The sequence below is a fragment of the Perna viridis genome, chromosome 13 (assembly GCF_037379345.1).
Source record: "Perna viridis isolate PV_CMFRI_1.1 ecotype Kerala chromosome 13, ASM3737934v1, whole genome shotgun sequence".
NCBI lineage: Eukaryota > Metazoa > Mollusca > Bivalvia > Mytilida > Mytilidae > Perna > Perna viridis.
The window spans coordinates 33,002,285-33,022,192 of record NC_142457.1 but is presented as its reverse complement, the minus strand read 5'-3'; the positions used below and the strand labels follow the sequence as shown (position 1 = coordinate 33,022,192).

The following is a 19,908-nucleotide window of genomic DNA, read 5'->3' as shown; positions in this document are numbered from 1 at the left end:
GGATGACATGCCCTAAAAAAAGACAAGGAAAATTAACAAAGCTGTTATGAACAGACAGTTGTATTTAAAGGAGCTTACCATCAAGTATAGCTAATCTATTATCATCACGAACTTCACCACGTAGGGCTGAAGCATCCATGTTTCTATGGTATTTCTTGACAGAATGGACTGTTGAACCCTTGCTGGAGTAGTCATCAAAGTTATACTTTCTAGTACGAGCTCTGTAGAATGGGAATAAATAGGAAGTCTTGGTCCAGCCATACTTTCTAAATAGTACCTAAAATAAAAACAATGATTCCAAATCAAAATGGTGGTGCAATATGATATAATCCAACAAAATTTGAACAAAATCTGTATAACAGTTTCAATGGAGTTGCATCCACAAAGTCGAGTGTGACGGACGCATGCACAGACACTGATATTTACATGTCCATTCTGCCTTGTGGTGGGGGAAGATTTAACTAATGTATTGTTTTTGTACATAAATATACAATCAAATCTTGAACCAAAAATATGGATAGTTCAATAATGGTAGTGATATGAATTGAAGTGTTTCAATTATATGCAGATCAAATATCACTATAAAATATAATATCAGTAGGTTCATAAAAGCTGAGAAATATATGGGTCATATGCCATTAACTGCAAAAGAATATAAAATAACCAATCCATGCAACTATTTGACTGATAAATGACCGCTGATTAAATGATCGCGGACAGATCAATGACCGCTGATTGAATGATCAATGACGGACCAATGATCACTGATTGAAAGATCACTGACGGACCAATGACCGCTGATTGAATGATTGCTGACAGATCAATGACCGCTGATTGAATGATTGCTGACAGATCAAAAGCAGATGACCAGACCAGTTACTAATGTTTTATTATGTAAAATGACAGATGATTGCTTCATGTAAATTTCAGAATTTTTATCAAAATGAATCAAATTAAATTCATATCAAATTTACTTTGAGCTTAAAATAATAAGTAAACATTTTGTACTTTATTAAAAATAGTAAATTTAATAGACAAGCAAGTTAATTGATGTCTGAATTAATTTAATTTAGTAAATGTGTATAAAAAATCCAAAAGAAATGGATCCCTAAAATAAATAAACCAATCATTGGTCAAGGAAACGATCGATGGCTCATTGGAAACTGACTGGCAATCGGTGAACAACTGCTTATACGGTTGCACAGATTGGTTCAGGTACTGTAAATAGCCAGAGAAATCTAAAAAGTATAAAGTTTGGATTCTGGTGGTTGTCTCAGGTAAGGGGACGGCCAAGACAGGAGACAGAAACATGAATTAACTTACCAAAGCAATCATCATAATAACCATAGCCAGGAGAGCAGCTCCAAGGATGATGAAGATGATGGCCCAGTCTGGAGCCTGAAGTATGTCTGAGGCCAAGCCAATTCCATTCTGGATAAAGTACCTGGAGGTTGGTGGGAAGAATGGACCATCTTCAGAACAGACTGAGTTTTGGGCCATAACACGGATATACTGTAATGAAAAAAAGATTCAGAACTTTAATATGTTGCTTTTTTCACAATTTCTTTTATCTCTATATACCCCGGTAGCAATCCTTTGCTTTGCTTTTTCCTTCTTTTATTTTATTTCTTTTTCTTGTTTTGGTTGTCTAGATTATTTTTTTCATTTAAAATATGATAAGAAATTTTACGTGAAAAACTTAAGTTAAATACTGGCTACTACATACCATCTTCTTGTTGACATCAGAGCTCAGATAAAAGACATAAACTCCAGGGTCATTAAACTGATAGAAGAAAAGGGTTGCAGATGACGTTGACTGTACCATACTCTCCACCAGGAGACGAAATCCTCCATAGTCAAAGTTACCATTGGTGTTGAAGAGGTTGTTGCTATGATGAGAGTACACAAATCAATGAAACTACTAAGATTTTGGCAGTGTACTAATTTTTTGATATTTTTGTAGTGAACATAAAATGCCAAAAATAATAATTCAAAGTTGACTTTGAACACTAGGATAATTTACATCATTTTTTGATAACATGGATATCGATATCCGCAAATATGTTTACAGACTACATGAAAATAAGCCATTGTGAAAATAAATATGTCTGCACAATATTCAGTCACAAATCTAATACACTCATTGTCATCCACATCTGATATTTTGTGATTTAAAATAAGCATAAGACTTTTAATCATTAACAACGGAAGAAATTATTACCAGATTCACAATAATAGTTTCAAACAGTTCAACTTACATGTCATACACTGGATAGTATGAGTTGGACACAGACCAAGACATGATTTCACCATGCTCCAAACAAGTCACAGGATTCTCAATACCAGTGAATGTTGAGTTTGAGAGGGATGAAGTAGCCAGCAGACGACGTCTTCCAGTGTACTGATTGCTATCAATAGTTACATTAAATGTAATTGATGGGTCTTTAACATTGTTGATGAAAAGGGAAGTAACTCCTGAAGTTGATGGGTTGTAAACACCAAGGAATCCACTTGGTCCACACTCAGCCAAGTGAATAGGTTTCTCAGATCCATCTAGTGAGTCACACTGATCCTCTGTTATGGCCTCTCTGGAGTTGATCGATGTTAAGAGGTTGTCAGAGGTAATTTCATGCTAGAAAACAAATAACATATCAGACCACCTGTCCAATGTGACCATGGTTTTGCACTCTTTTGGAAGGTCACATAAGACAGGTTTGACTATATTTTAAATAAATTAATTTTGGTTAATTATGACATGTAAGAACTTACCGAAATTGAATCATTTTCATTTCTAATGACTACATGGACTTCCAGTGGAGGTTCTGAACAGACAAGTCCAATCCTGTCACGTTGAGCAATACGACATTCCAAGTTACAGATGTCCTCCAAATAATCAGTCTGACAGAGGCATACACCAATGTAACGATCGAAACCAATATAGCCTCCTGCTTTACAAACCTGCAATCGATTAATTGATCAGAATTTTATGTCTACTGGCAAATATTTTAAACATTTCAGAAGGAGAACTATTTCTATCTTTCAGAAATCTAATTTGGTTATTAACAAGAATTACTCTGAACACCAAAGTAAAAAGGGTGATAACTCCTGAATAGTAATTATAATACATGTATATAACTTAATAGAACTTGATTTAACTAAATGTTGAAACAATTTGGTAATGTTAATCTCATTCAGAAAACAAACTGATAGAAGAACAGACATGACAATTATTATACAACCCTGAGTATACTTAGTGGCTGTGACGACTGGTATTACACAACCCTGAGTTTACTCGGTGGCTGTGACGACGGGTACTACACAACCCTGAGTATACTTGATGGCTGTGACGACGGTATAACATAACCCTGAGTATAGTCAGTGGCTGTGACGACGGGTTTTACACAACCCTGAGTATACTCGGTGGGTCTGACGATGGGTATTATACAACCCTGAGTACACTTGGTGGGTGTGTAAAAATAAATTTATAATAGAAGCTTGGTTAGTAAGGCTTATATTCACATTTAAGTCAAACATGTACAGTCAATGTATATCATGCTAGATACAAAGTAATCAAAAGAATCATAGAAAAAAACATAACATACATAGTTACTGCAATAGTCCTCCCATTGGGTATCAGTGAGGCATTCTCCGTTGGGTGCCCTAGTTGTTCCTGAGAGACAGAGGTCATACACCTTCTTTGTACAATCAATGATGTCAGTATTCTCTATAAATCCTGCACCACATGGGCATGTTCTGTCACTTTCCTACAATTGTAAATCAAAGCAATGCAGTACTGAGTAAAAGTTGATTATAAAATCATAAATATCAGTGAATGACAAATACAAAACTTACACTTTTTTATAATCCTGAATTGATTTTATTGTTAAGATATAAGAAAAGAAGGTTGATAAGATGTGCTTTACAATAGAAAATAATGCAACAACATAGCTTGCTATTATTGTTTTATCTAAGCTGTGAAAGATCACTATCTGATTAAAACTGCAAATTTTGTTCCTAATATGTATTGTCAAGTCTATATCTAAACAGATGCATCATTATATAGCCTACCCCACTTGTAAAATAAGGGGGGTATTTAATTTTTCTTTCGCTGAATAAGAGAAAGTAAACTGCTATCTAAATACATCTGTAAAGAATATTAATAGAGAGATACAGAGAAAATGCAAATCAAACCAAAAATACCAAGAAAGAGCGAGCAAAAACTAAACAACAGGGCAACATTTTGCCAACAACACAGGAAGCAGCTTTAGTTTGGCCAACAAGAAACCCTACAGTCTTCACACATCTATAGTTTTTAACATACCTGGAAATCTCTTCCTGATCCAGTACAGACACAGGTTGTCTGACCTCTCTCTGGTTGTGTTGCCTGTCCACCACAGAAGTAACATCCTTCTTGAGCCTCCCACTTATTGAAATGATCCACTGGGCAAAGTTCACAGTCATTGATACTCTTGCCTTCAGCATAAGGATTGTAACGTCCAGCGGGGCAAGGTGTGGGAGATGAACTGTTTTGTGGACAGTAGTAACCTGAAGAAAAATTTATTTAAGTTTCAAAAGAATTCAAATAATGTAAATTCTAAGTATGATCCTGTAAAATATGTCCATCTAACAATAGTATCAAATTGTGGGTTTATTTTCTTTGTGCTTTGGGATACCAGGGTTTTGTGAGTTTTTTTTTTAACAATGATCATAGCTAAAAAAAATCATGAATTCAGGTTCCAATCAATGAAAAAAAAATACCAGGTTTCACACAAAAATTACCTGCAGGACATAGATATGAGTTTGTAACATTAGGTCCAAACAAGTTTGCTATAGAGCTGGAATTAGCCACAGGCTGGTCTGTTGTAGCTATAGCTTGACACACAACACCTGCTCTACAGGCTTCACACACTGCACGACTCGCATGTGCACCAAATGTTCCTGGTTTACATGGCTCACAGGTGTCCTCAAATGTTGCTCTTGGTGCTCCATCATATTCTTTGTAACCCAACGGGCACATGATGGGTTCAATGGCACCTAATGAAGATTGAAACAAATTAATGTTGCTTCTAAAGGATGTTTTTTTGTGGATATGAATCAGCTGATATAAGGCTTTTATATGGGCATTATCTTGTGATGTGGTTGCTGCTGATATCAGCTGATTCAAGCATCTGTTTCTGACCACAATCAAAGTCACCAATTTTTACTCTCAGTTTTCTTTTCTATTGGGCAGTTCCATAGTTATTCAAATAAGAGTATGCTGACTGGAGGCAGCATAAACAATTGCAATAAAAATTTCATAAAAAATACTTTTAAAATTAATAGAAGTGAAACATTTTCTTACCTGCATCAGTCATATTACAGCTATCTATACTGCCACAGTAATGTCCTTGGGGACATGGTATTGGGTAAGCTGTACCATTTGGGCAATAGTAGCCAGGTGGGCAAGGTACCTGGGCCATGGAGTAGTTACAGTAGTATCCTGCCGCACAAAGCACTTGGAATGTTGCACCTGCTGGGCAATGGTAACCCTCATCACACTGGATGCCATCATCTGTCATGCCTTGATCTGGGCAATACTTGCCTGCTGGGCAAAGTGTGCAGTCTGAGAGATCAGCAGCAGCCACATCAGCTCTGAATTTAAAAATGTATTTAATATTCTATCATAAAGTTTTTTTTCTTAAGTTTGATGTTTCTTTAAATAGAAAAAAAAACAGTATTCAAGGCTAAAGGCTTCGGAAGGACATTAAAATTTAGACCATTCTAAACAACTGAAGAGGGAGAAATTGATCAGGGTATCAATGTTTATATCCATTGTTTATATTGTCTATGTGGTAGCATTTCCATTATTTATGGTAGCTTTATAGACTTCAACAAGCAAGTTAAATAAAGTCATACCATAACAATACTACTTTACAGTTCAGCCCCATCAATATCAAGCAGTTTTTATACAAAAATTTTAATGCATGCTGCAGAAATTTACCACATGAATGGATGTCAACTTTTCATTAACTTACCTGTATGTTCCATTAGGACATGGAATAACGTCCAAAGTGCCATTGGGACAGTAATTGCCGACAGGACAAGGGTACATCGTATAGTTTGCCATCCCAGTTTCATTGCATCTGTATCCTCCAGGGCAAGGTAAACACCAAGCAATGTCATCTGCTTCTTCAAGTTCATTATAGGTCAACTGAGGACATGGAATTGGGTCAGGGATGTTAAATGGACAATAGTACCCAGTGTAACATGGTTCAGATAGGGTTGAGTTGTGAGCACATACTCTACCACCTGGACAGGCCTGGCAATCAGCTGAACTGTTAGCACCCTCTATGGCGATGAACTGACCTGGGACACATGTTAATTTGTCAGTGGTACCTGTAGCAAAAAATAAAGACTTGATCATTTTTTCATGCATTAAGGCAAAATTTTTCATTTTTTTAGGCTTTTGATTAAGATCATTTAAAAATATGACAGTTTAATCAAGTTTATATAAGATACTTCAGTAAGATGCTACAAACATAGAACTGTAAAACCTGGATTATTCTTTATTTTTTAACTGGTGCTTCAGTACTCTGAATGTAAACCTAACTGTTGGAAGTCAGCATTATCTCTTAATTTAATAATTTCATAGTTGCCAAAGAGACTGAAATTCAATCTAATCATCTTAAAAATGTGTAGACAAGCAGCCTCTCTCAAATACCAATTCCACCATACACCTATCTGTATTATCATTACCTTCTGGACAATAGTATCCGTAAGGACAGAGACCACCATCAGGCCTGTATGAATTGTCAGGATTGGGGATGGTATTGTTGACTATACAATAATATCCAGCAGCACAGGGTCCAGTTATTCTACCTCCAGTACAGTATACACCTGACATAAAGGTATAAGATATTACATACATGACATGTGTTGTGGTGCTAGGTACATAAAGCTGATATTAAGGAGGTAGACCTAGGGTAAGGGACGCAACTCTTACAAATCAATGGAACATTTGTATTCAGCATTTTACATCAATGTCATGTAAGCATCACAGTAACTAGGACTGATTTCACTCTGTGTCAAATGAAAGCTCAATAGGCTTTGGTGAAATTGAATATGATACAAAACATCACTGATTTTAGGAGTTATGTCCCTTACCCTAGGTCTACCTCCTTAAACAGCAAACAAAATCACTTCTGGCCCATTATAAAGCAACAAACTAAACTTAACATAAATCCATCAATTAGAACTTGTTTAGTTTGCTCCTTATACAAATGTGTTAAACATGGATCCGGAAACGATAAAAAATGCCGGTCATTGACCGACAAATTTTGCAAATGATCGACAACAATTTTCCAATATCTGATATAAAAAAAATCGTCAACCCATATAAATTACAATCTGCATGGTTTTATTAGTATATAAACATCCTGTCTACCAGTATCCTAATTGTTTATTGGAAATTAATTGACAGGTGTGTGTCAATTTCAGCCGATATGCAGCCACCTGTGACTGTGATTTACCTGTAACTGATTAGTTGATTGCATAATTGAATTAACGGTACACATGCAGCCCTATTGCCTATACAAATTAATTGAAGTAACTTGGAGAATCTTCATACATTTATTAATTATTAGCTGATTAATAAGGAAAAAAGATTGAGAAGTCAATCATTTTCCCGCTGATCTTTCAGAGGTAACGAAAGCACATGGAACCGAAACTACGAATCAGTCGTAGTTTGTAATTATTAATTCGTCGATTGAATCGTTATAACACAGATGTCAACAGACCAGTTAAATCAATATACAAAATCTGTTCGCGATTTTCTTTTATAAATAATCAACCTTTTTTTTTCATCACTCTGAAGTTTTCGGCTGTTTGCTTATGTAATGAAAAAGTTCAAGAGATACAATGTTTTGTTTACATGTTAGAATGTCCATGTGTGGTCGAAACTGAACTTGTTCACTCGCTCTGCTACTTTGTAAAAGACAGAGTATGTGATGAAATAACACACTTTCCAATATTTATCTTGAAAGAACTACATACAACGTTTTTTAAGTTAATTTTCGATCTGAGCATGTAAAAGACTGACAAAAACGTCTGCTGAAGTTTGATAAAATGTTCGAGATGGGCTGTCAAAATTTCCAGACCCTTGGTATTAAAGACAAAATCAATACATATACCTCAGAAATTATAGCACCCTGCCTGGATCAGCATTTTTAAAAACTTGTGTAGTTTTTTAAAATGCTGATCTCTTAATTTCTACACTTACCTGCTGGACAAGCTTTACACTGGTCAGCACTTTCCAGTCCTGTAGTTGTGTTTTCTGTGTACGACCCATCATTACATGGAATTGGGTCATAGGTTGCTCCAGGACAGTAGGAGAATGGTGGGCATGGTTCTGGGACACTTGAGTTAAGCTGACACATATAACCACTGGGACAGTCGGTACAATTGATAGATCCACTGTAGGGCTGGTATTTACCTGTAAGAAAATGAAGAGAGAATTATGTAAATTTACCTGTGAGAAATGTAAATCTGTATGTATAAAATGGAAAAGAGTAAATCTGTATGAGAAGAGGAACAGTGAGTAAAACTGTATGTATAAAATGGAAGTGAGTAAAACTGTATGTATGAAATGGAACAGTGAGTAAATCTGTAAATAAAAAATGGAACAGTGAGTAAATCTGTACGTGTAAAATGGAGCAGTGAGTTAATTTACATGTGTAAAAGGAAACAGTGAGTAATTCTACATGTGTGAAATGGAACAGTGAGTAAATCTGTATAGGTAAAATGGAACAGTGAGTTACCACACTGTGAGTAAAATGGAACAACAATGGGTGATGTTTGCCCCTGAGAAATGGAATAGTGGGTAATTATTCTCAAAGAAATATGTCAGCCATCATGTTACAAGACAAAACAAGTAATTGTATTCAAAGTTAGGCAAATGTTAAGTTTTACATAAAGCAAGAAAAAATTGCCTGCACAAAATTTTAGACTAATCATAATAATTCATAAACAAACCTGGTGGGCAAGCAACAGGATTGGCAGTTCCCTGTGGGCAATAAAATCCTGGTGGGCAAAGATAATCAGTAGGAGATCCACTTTCTATCTTGGCTACATCTGGGCAATAGTATCGTTCCTCACAAATGCCTGCTGGCCCAAGCATTCCTTCGTTGTCACAATAGTGGCCAGCATCACAAGGGAAGCAATCTGCCTCTGATTGACCGAGGGTCTTGTTACGTAGAGTACCTCTTGGGCAAAGAGTTGCTGATACAGTTCCTGGTTAAAATAAAAGGTATTAAGAAGTACTCCAGCTCAGAATCATGCAGAAAGTGATTCATGGTTGGAAAGCCTACATATTTTTATTTTTGATATTTTGTTTAAAATGTTACAGTAAATCGGAAGTACCATGTGGTTTTTCATATATAGTAACCCTTGTTCTTGGCTTATTGAAAAACAATGTGAATTATCTCCTAAGAACAGTTAATTGGAATGAATAATTATACACTTCATAATATAGACAAAAAAAAACAAATAATTACAAAAATAAAAATGTATAGCATTTTTTGGAGTGCATAGCATATTACAGAAGTAGCATGATTCTTACAAAAACTGTTACTTTATCAATTCAAATTATCTGTTGTATCAATATTGCTGTAATGGGTAAACAGAAATGAAAGATCAGGAAACAAGTTTTTACAAATTATATATATATATATATATACATAGATAATATGTTCCACTAAGTTATAATTATTTCACAACTTTTGGAGTATGTTACCAAAAAGTTAATGACTGAATAAAGATAAGAACTTCATGATAAAATGTTATGCCCAAGCATTCAGACATAATGAGCTACAATGTTATATGCTCCTGTTAACTGATATTAAAAAAACATCTGAACCCATGAAAAAATGCATCAATTATCAATTTAAAAAAATTGCCAACCTTCTTCACAATAATATCCTGGTGGACATGGTCCATTGACTCCATCATTAGGAGCTGCTACTGAAGCATTACCAAGACACAAGTAACCAGCTGAGCAGTTTCCTGTAGGGGCAGACAACCCCGACTGGTCACAATACTGGCCAGGTGGACAGGCCAGACATTGGTCCTCTGATGATAGGCCTTCATGCGGGTTGTAAGATCCTATTTAGAAAATAAATTTGAAAATGTAGAATACCATGTAGTTAATAATATCTTGCATAAAACTTTTTTTAAGTGCTAGTAATCAAGCAGCAAGCTGAAACAAGGAATGTGTCAAAGAGACAAAAAACATGATTAGACTGAATTGAAAAATACTCATGTCCAATGAATAATAGTGTTTTAGAACTTTTTTTATTTTGAGAAAATTTAGGTCAAGCCTTTGTTTACTTTAGCTCGTAGCACCAATTTTATTTATTTTTTTAATAATACATGTATAAACAAAAAATATATGGACAATGGTAAATCCTGCCTTTTTATTCTTTTCTCATGGCCTGTCCTAGATTTTTATTTTGTGAAAATTTCAATCCTGCCTTTATATTTCATATTTGATCCTAGCCTCCACTCCCATAAAACAAATGGTAGTTCCCTAATTACAGTTAATCCTATTTAATTATCAAGTACTATAATAAACATTTTCTCTTAATCCTAATGGAAATGCATGTGATGTTTTCATCTCCAAAATGTTTGAACCAAAAACATTTTACTCACCTATTGGACAAGGTATACCATCATTATATGACATTTTACTCACCTATTGGACAAGGTATACCATCATTATACGACATTTTACTCATCTACTGGACAAGATATGCTTTCATACAATATTTTACTCACCTATTGGACAAGGTATGCCATCATTATATGTCCCATTCAGACAGTAGTGTCCTGATGGACATGGCAGTGTTGCATTCATTCCCATAGTTGGACAAGTCGTTCCCTCAAGACATGGCAAGCATTCTCCTAAAATAGAAAAAGTTTATTTCATTGAAACAGGACATCACAATTCTGCAAGAATAAAAACAAACATTCATTGACTGATGCAGGCTGTAATTTGACATTTTTGATTACACAAAAAGTTGCAAATATAAAATTAGATGTTATTGATCAATACTTATTACAAATTAAACACTTATGACTTGTGAAATCCATCACAGGCCTGTAGTAATAGGAACACATTTGCCCATTTTTATTTTTTGTTATACCAATATTTTTATTTCAATATATTGCGTACAAACTTGATGCAGTAAAAACTGTCAACAACCACCTGAATTCATTCATAACTTGTCTTAGAAGACTATGATTAAAATATCACTATGTAGTACATTATGTGAAAAATTAATTGATATATAAAGACCAGCTGTCTATTATGACCATGGCTTTGCTCTTTCTTGATAGGTTGCTTAAGGTAGGTTTGACTAAACATTTTTAACAAAAATATATCCAAAAATCCAAAATTCCAGTCTAGATATACCTAATCCAACACTTGGAGCATAGTATCCAATGTCACATTTGGTTTCTATCACAGCTCCAGATACACAGTAATGGCCTGCTGGACAGATGTATCCAATGATTCCATCAGTTGGTCGGGCAACATTGGATCCAGTCAGGCAAATGTACCCAGCATCACATGGCAAACTGTGACCTAAAAACAAATAAAGAAAAATGTCAGTTCTGAAGATTGGGAGACATTGTCACCAGTATCACAGCAAGCCTGATAAACTGATAAAAAGAATATTAGCACTTATGTAAAAAAATTAAAACCACCAATTTTCAGCCAATATATTATGATACAAGTATAATAAAATTAATCTTAATACATAATTTTTTTTAAAATAGAACAAATATCTCCACAGTAAATAATAATGACTAGATTAGCTACAAGATATTAAAAAATTGCATAATAATTTGAAAACACTACTTTTCAAATAGTGAACTTACCATTCTTTGAGCTAGCAGGAGTACAATAGTTGCCAGGTTTACAAAGCTCACAATCAGTAAGGTTGTCATTGCCTGTTGACACAGCAATTGTTCCATCTGGGCAAGCAGTAGGCTGGTAACTGCCTTCTGGACAATAGTTGCCTACTGGGCAAAGTCCTTCTGTTGGGTTGGGGTCAATAGTACTTCCATTGCAGTAGTAGCTGAAAACAAATAAAAAATCAGTTATATATAAATGACTACTTGCTTGAAATCCAGCATTGGCAAATCTTTTGAAATAAGATCCAGGGTCCATTTACCCAGGTTTCACTGTACATGTACACTAACCTTAGAATCACAACCCTTTAGGCGATAGTATGTTCTTAGAAAAAAAAAGCATTATACTAGTATATTGAGGTATGTCAAACTTATTAGGTCTGGGATCAGGAGCATGGATCCGGAAACGGTAAAAAATGCCGGTCATTGACCGACAAATTTTGCAAATGACCTACAACAATTTTCCAATATCGGACTTAAAAAAAATTGTCAACCCTTATAAATTACAGTCTGCGTGGTTTTATTAGTGTATAAACATCCTGTCTACCAGTCTCCTAATTGTTTATTGGAAATTAATTGACAGGTTTGTGTCAATTTCAGCCAATGTGCAGCCACCTGTGACTGATTAGTTGATTATATAATTGAATTAACGGTACAAGTGCAGCCCCATTGCCTATACGAATTAATTGTAGTAACTCGGAGAATCTTTATACATTTATTAATTAAGAAAAAAGACTGACAAGTCCACCATTTCCCCACCGATCTTTCAGAGGTAACGAAAGCACATGGAACTGAAACTTCAAATCAGTCGTACATGTAGTTTGTAATTATTAATTCGTCGATTGAATCGTTTTAACACAGAAGTCAACAAACAAAATGTGTTTGCGATTTTCTTTTATAAATAATCAACATATTTTTCATCACTCGGAAGTATTGGCTGTTTGCCTATGTGATGAAAAAGTCCAAGAGATATGTTTTGTTTAAATGTTGGAACGTCCACATGTGGTCGAAACCAAACTCATTCACTTCCTCTGATATTTTGTAAAAGACAGAGTATGTGATGAAATAACACACTTTCCCATATTTATCTTAAAATAACTACATACAAAGTTTATTTTCGATCTGAGCATCTTAAAAGACTGACAAAAACGTCAGTTGAAGTTTGATAAAATGTCCAGCATGGGCTGTCAAAATTTCTGGACTCTTGATTGGGAGATTGCTTACTTTTCAACATTCCTTATCTCAAAAACCATGTTCACACTAGAAAACAGTTTGGATTTGGAAATCAATTATTCTAACAGTAATACCTAAAAGGACATGCCTGACAGACCCTTCCATACACTATGCCACTGTCAACTTACCCTGGGAAACAAAGCCCCTGAGGTTCTGGAAGTCCAGTGTTCTGACAGTAATACCCAGGTGTACATGGCTGACAGTCTGTCTCATACACCATGCCAGATCTGTTGTTGAAGGTACCAGCAGGACAGGGATACTGTGTGGCTGTCTCAGTTCCATTAGGACAGTAATACCCAAGTGGGCATGTGTAGTTAGTGAGGTCCCCAATGGGTTCTATACTGTTATCACAATAATATCCTGAAAAAGAAGGAAATGAAAAATCATAGAAAGGACAAGTAGAGTTGTTTAAACAAAGCTAAGGCAGTTATAAATAAAAAACCCACAAATGTTCAAACATCTGTATCAAGATTAGCAGATCAATCATTAATGAGGGACCCTTTCCAAACCCATAAGATGTGAGCTAACCCAGCTCAGTGTGTCAAAACAAAGTCTGTTTGATTTGTCAATCATTCTTGAATGAAATTCATAAAAAATTTGCCATAGGACATTAAGACATAATCAATCAATCTATCAAACAACCACTTTACTGTCACAATTTAAATTGGGATTTTCAATCAAATGATACTAAAATCTAAAATTAAAATTCAATTTAATCAGTTTCATGCTATACAGGTCTAACACTAAAATTAATAATAATAAATAAAATAATATGCATTCAATATTGTTGCTATTTATCTTCATGAGTTACATATCATCTAAAATCTAAATTGTATAATAAAGGATGTGTGTTGCATAATAAAGGGACTTACTTGCTGTGATTTTTTTTGTAATTTATTAAAAAAAAAAAACAACAAAAATAAATAACTCCCGAAAATATGTGGAGTATGTCTTCTGCAGACCTATATATATCTGCTGTATATCTGCTTCTATTGTGGAGTATGTCTTCTGCAGACCTATATATATCCGCTGTATATCTGCTTCTATTGTGGAGTATGTCTTCTGCAGACCTATATATATCTGCTGTATATCTGCTTCTATTGTGGAGTATGTCTTCTGCAGACCTATATATATATATGCTGTATATCTGCTTCTATTGTGGAGTATGTCTTCTGTAGACCTATATATATCTGCTTCTATTGTGGAGTATGTCTTCTGCAAACCTATATGTATCTGCTTCTATTGTGGAGTATGTCTTCTGTAGACCTATATATATCCGCTGTATATCTGCTTCTATTGTGGAGTATGTCTTCTGCAGACCTATATATATCTGCTGTATATCTGCTTCTATTGTGGAGTATATCTTCTATAGACCTATATATATCTGCTGTATATCTGCTTCTATTGTGGAGTATGTCTTCTGTAGACCTATATATATCTACTTCTCGATTTACTATATAACACTCAGCTACACACTCATTACAAATCACCAAAGCTATTTACTGTGTACTGTGCTAATTTGTATAAAGCTGTGGGGCTTTGTACTGAGTATGGCAGTCATGTAAAAGCACTGAAATATTGAATATAACCTCTGTGAAAGATATTGTTTCTTTACCTTCAGTACATATCTTGCAAGATGACTTTCCTTTCTCATTCTGAAAGAATCCATTCAGACATCTGTAAAAGGTGTGGGTCCCTACCAAACAGTAATGTCCTAGGGGACATCTGTAGTCATATGGGTTGGGCTGGGTTTGGCCAGGTGGACAGTAAAAACCTGAAAAAAATGGAAGCTTATTCATTTCAATTCTTAGTGTTTAGAGATAAATATGTATTAATCATTGAACTCTAAAGGCTGAAGTTATTGTAGAGTCTTGATGAGGAAGTACTTTAATTTGTGAATACTGTTACTTGGACACGCTTACATGAAGAGTTACATGTACATGTAAGGATAGACAGACAGACATTGTTGCCTTTTACCTGCATCACATTGTCCAGATACAGCATTGAGTCCAGTGCCATTACAGTAATACCCTCCATCACATGATTTACAATCTGAAGACTGCTGCTGTCGTATTTTGGGTGCATATGTTCCATTACCACAAGGCATAGGCAAGTCACTTCCTAGTGGGCAATAGTGGCCCACTGGACAATCAATTTGCTGTGGAGATGTTGAGCCAATTGGGCAATAATATCCAGCATCACAGTACCCATCAGGGATTTCAAGTCCATCTGTTGAGCAATATTGTCCAGCTGTACAATTCTGCATTTCGTATGATCCTTCTGGACAGAAGAATCCTGCTAAACACTGTCCACCAGTCAATGTGGGCTGAAATGACAAAAGTTAATGACAATTAAAAATCAAATAATTTTTCATGCATACACTGTTGAAGACCTTATGGTGACCTCAGAAAGTATTATTTTGTATTAAGGTTATATGCTGGTACATTTGTTGTTTTTCATCATAACCATTTTTATCCACTGGCCATAGACTGTAATGTGAGATTTTCATGACCAGACTCTGATTTCATAAAGAAATCTAAGACTGATATTTTAATAAAAGCCTTAATTTTTCAGGGCCCTACACAAGGGAGTTTGATCAGTTGCAATCACACTCCCTTCGAAAACCATCAAACACTATTAAACTCATTCAACTGTGACTATTATGTGTACATAATTTCTGTCTTCATTTGTATTGCATGAGGGCTTCAGGAAGATTAGTTCTTGTTAACTTACTGTGTTATCCTCTTAAAATAAAGTAAACTGTTATTATTAGCATAATTATTATTATTAAAGTCAACATTTTTGAAGAAGGATCCCCAGATTTTTTATGAAGTTAGCACCCTCTTTCAAAACTCATGGGTAAAGACTAAAATCCATAATTCTTGGTAAATTCGAATTTAGGGAGGATAAAAGATAAAATTCAAATATTTCAAACGAAAAATTCTATAACAACACCTTACTTGAAAAGTCATGAAGATAACCACTAACCTGAGAAGCATCAGATCCATTGGTACAGTACCATCCTGCAGAACAGTTTCCGGTTGGGTAAGCATTTCCATGACCTTGACAATACATGCCAGGAGTGCATGACTCACATGAATCTATACTGTGTTGTTGGGTCAAATTGTTAAAGGTACCAGGTGGACATGGGAACTCGTATAAATCAGTTGTGTTGATTGGACAATAATATCCACCAGGACAAATATTTGGAGCGTAGTCTGATGTGTTGGCATAACAATAATGACCCAAAGGACAGGCCTTACAGTAGTCCTGATTGGTCAGGTCTTGGTATGACCCAGCTGGGCAACCAATGGGATAGTCTGTACCAGAAGGACAATAGTGACCTGCTGGACAAAGATGGCCAATGATTGGATGTGTGGTTCCAGTAGGACATTGAGAGTCATTTAACATCAAAGGGTTGGCTTTGTCAACACCTGAGATACAATAATATCCAGGCCAGCAGTCTCCAGTTGGTGAGGTCAAGTTAGTTCCTGGAAAACAAACAAAATGTATATCTAACCTCATAAAGAGAACATTCCAATCTTCTGGAAAAGACAAATTTTCATGGAGGACGATTAATCTTCTGCAGCACAATACCTCCTCTTTCATTGGTATTTCAAAGACATCATAGTTCATAATTCCTTGAGAATGAAAGGTCATAGATGGATTTGTTAACATTTAAGACATTTCAAAGACTTTGATTTCAGTGGTGTAGTGGTTAAGGTTGTTTTTTGTTGTTGTAATGTCAGTCCTATTTTGTTTTTTTTTCTATCTTAAGCCTTTTGTAATATGACTAATTTCTTGTATTGGATACTTTATCACACATGTCTGGTTAAGTCCTTTCATTTTTCAATTCAAATTCCATCTACCCCCCTCCTTCATCATAAAACCAACCCGGTAGCTTCCATACCTTCACAATATTGTCCACCAGTACATGGTGTACAATCCTCTGCTTTCTTAAGTCCAAGACTGTTTCCGAAAGTTCCAGCAGGACAAGGCTGCCAGTCATGTCCTGTCCCATTAGGACAGAAATATCCGAGGGGACAGATTGTTTTGGCTGATGAGGCATCTCCCTCGATTGAAAGTTCTGGTATACAATAGTAGCCTGAAATATTTCATAAAAAATCAAGTTCAAAATCATTAACAAAAATTTAATTGATTAGAAAAATCAAAAGAAAGAAGACAAAGCAAACATTTCCTGAATTAAAAGTATTTCATTAATTTCTATTTTGGATCCCCTCAATTCCACATATAAAACTTTATAGATATACTTGATTACCTTCTGGACAGACAGAGCAAGTTGCAGCCCCTTGATAATCAACAAACATTCCATCGGGACATTCCTGTGGTTCCGCACTCCCTGTTGGACAATGTCTAGCTTCTGGACAGATAATCTGAGTTTCTACACTGGATTTTGTTGGACAATAGTATCCTGAAACACAAAACCATAACTAGTTAAATATTTTCTAAAAAACACTAATTTCAATCCTGAAATTCAAAATCCTGTCCTTAAAAAAAATCATTTTGAGCGTGATTACAGTTGCTTCCTATTTTCAAAATGTCATATCTTATTAGTATGAAATGAAACCTGAAATGTTTCAGAAAATTCTTGACAGCTGCTTGGTCCAATTGAATCTTGGTCTGATCTTTTTCACCATTTTGCAGAATTTCCTTGGAGCACGGTATATAAGACCCACAATTTCAATTTAAACATTCCAGGATTTCTTAATGGAAAGTATATAAAAAATATAAAGGATTTTAGTTGTGTAAAATCTGTAGAAGCTCTAAACATCGAGTGCTACATTAGAACAACCTATCTTTAATGATTACCTTCCTTGCAAGGACCAGTAACATTTGTCAAGCCAGAAGTCTCACAATAATATCCTTTAGTACAGTTAGCACATTCTGACTCCATACTGAGTCCCTGGATGTCCGAGAACGTTCCAGCAGGACATGGGACAGGTGTCTCTGTACCCAGTGGACAGTAGTGACCAGCCGTACAAATTATCTCAGTGGATACCTTGGAGCCAACAGGACAGTAATACGATGGGAGACACTGTCCTACAACTGCTGTTAAACCTAAATAAATAAGACACCATAACAATAAAGGTAAGTCCTGAAGTTAAACATAAATAAATAAGACACCATGTGACCATTATAACATTAAAGGTAAGTCCTGAAGTTAAACCTAAATAAATACTACGACATGTGACAATAATAACAATAAAGGTAAATCCTGAATTAGGTAATTTAACTAGAAAAACTGTGAGCTAAGCTCATTAAAGAACCAATATAAAGTATGACGCTTTGGTTTTGGAAGCTGTCAGCTAGAGTACTTTTTAAAGTAAATGAATGAGGGTGTTACCAGAGTCCAATGTTTACTTAAACAAAGACAGATTTAAGCCTACAAACCTGTTTCATTACAATAATATCCTCCTGTACAATTGATACACTGACTTTCCATCTGGAGCCCCACGGCAGGACTATAACTACCCTCAGGACAGCCGATTGGTTCAGCCGTCTGCTCTGGACAGTATGATCCTGCTGAACATCGGTCGGCCAAGGAACCTACAATAATCCAATTTTCGTTAATGCATCCTGAGGAAGCCATGCCATAGGATTTGTTTGACACAAGTCTACAAAATAGCTCAAGTATCAAATACTAAAATAGAAGAGATTTTTAAATTTCATCACTTTTGGAGTACCTTTTGGACTACATAAAAATAATTTCCTTTGTGGATAAGGAAACTGATTATGCAAATAACTGAATGATTTTTTTTTTTTATTTATTCAGAGACCTCATGGAGTTAGATTTCCCTGTAATTTAAACAATCTCCTTTTTTCCCTGGATTACATTCTTTTGATTACCGCTATAACCTTGGTTCCCTTGATTACTCTTTCAATATTCCAAATGACCATTTTTGAAAATTTTGAAAACTTACAATTTAAAACAAGTAACTACCCAATACAATACCATACATCAATGCTATCATTTTTTGGCTCTCACAATAGTGATATCAAAGTTAATATGAGAAAACAAGTGCTAAGTCATTGAAATAACATTCACCTCAGTAGAACACTTAGTAGAAACAACCTACTACACACAAATATAAGATTTATAAAAAAACACAGCACATTACAATGCAAACATACTGTCAATCTTACCTAAACTAGGTGTTGTGGAGTCGGCACTCTGTCTACAGAAATATCCAGCTGAGCAAGGCCTCATGGGATAGGTCAAACCATCCATGTCACATGCCATTCCACCAACACATTCAGAGCATTCATGTGTACTGTTCAGTCCTAAAATGAAACAAAAGATAGATTAAAATCTTAACAAAGCATTACTTAAACATATGTTTAAGCCTATTTAAAGAATGTTCGCTGGTCTAAGAATATCAAGGATTTTAATGGGTTGCAAAATTATTTTTCACGCTAGAACAATATAAGAAGAAAAAATAGTCAGTGAGCTCATTTTTAAGATATACGCATTTGAAATTTTGCTGGGAAAAGGATTTCTCTTGTATAAGGTTTTATCTTAGTAGGTTTTATCTATTAAAAACAATGAAGAAAAAAACAAGGATTTCATTTAAACTTCTCAAAATAAAACATTTTAATTTTAAGGTGTGTTTAATGAAATTATGAAAAGAAAAGTGGGGATCACTGTGTAAAAAATATAAATGCTATACAAAATGGATAAAACCAGCAGAGTCTGAAAAGCTGACAAAA

General features: G+C 35.1%; 1 protein-coding gene across 1 annotated transcript in view; it reads right to left on the bottom strand.

Moving 5' to 3' along the window:
- LOC148600393 (uncharacterized) overlaps positions 1-19,908 on the bottom strand; it is a 140,081-nt gene that overhangs the window by 22,198 nt on the left and 97,975 nt on the right. Inside the window, exons 85-110 of the mRNA XM_088557410.1 lie at positions 19,345-19,482; positions 18,592-18,747; positions 18,010-18,258; positions 17,459-17,611; positions 17,090-17,284; positions 16,168-16,670; positions 15,157-15,505; positions 14,795-14,953; positions 13,308-13,539; positions 11,914-12,113; positions 11,447-11,617; positions 10,810-10,935; positions 9,937-10,137; positions 9,010-9,267; positions 8,258-8,470; positions 6,736-6,876; positions 6,015-6,375; positions 5,342-5,631; positions 4,780-5,034; positions 4,322-4,545; positions 3,603-3,764; positions 2,770-2,958; positions 2,259-2,632; positions 1,727-1,889; positions 1,324-1,512; positions 79-277 (exon numbers count right to left, since the gene is read on the bottom strand). Of these exons, the coding sequence (XP_088413536.1) occupies positions 79-277; positions 1,324-1,512; positions 1,727-1,889; positions 2,259-2,632; positions 2,770-2,958; positions 3,603-3,764; positions 4,322-4,545; positions 4,780-5,034; positions 5,342-5,631; positions 6,015-6,375; positions 6,736-6,876; positions 8,258-8,470; positions 9,010-9,267; positions 9,937-10,137; positions 10,810-10,935; positions 11,447-11,617; positions 11,914-12,113; positions 13,308-13,539; positions 14,795-14,953; positions 15,157-15,505; positions 16,168-16,670; positions 17,090-17,284; positions 17,459-17,611; positions 18,010-18,258; positions 18,592-18,747; positions 19,345-19,482 (5,850 nt within the window). The remainder of the gene's footprint in view (positions 1-78; positions 278-1,323; positions 1,513-1,726; positions 1,890-2,258; positions 2,633-2,769; positions 2,959-3,602; positions 3,765-4,321; positions 4,546-4,779; positions 5,035-5,341; positions 5,632-6,014; positions 6,376-6,735; positions 6,877-8,257; positions 8,471-9,009; positions 9,268-9,936; positions 10,138-10,809; positions 10,936-11,446; positions 11,618-11,913; positions 12,114-13,307; positions 13,540-14,794; positions 14,954-15,156; positions 15,506-16,167; positions 16,671-17,089; positions 17,285-17,458; positions 17,612-18,009; positions 18,259-18,591; positions 18,748-19,344; positions 19,483-19,908) is intronic.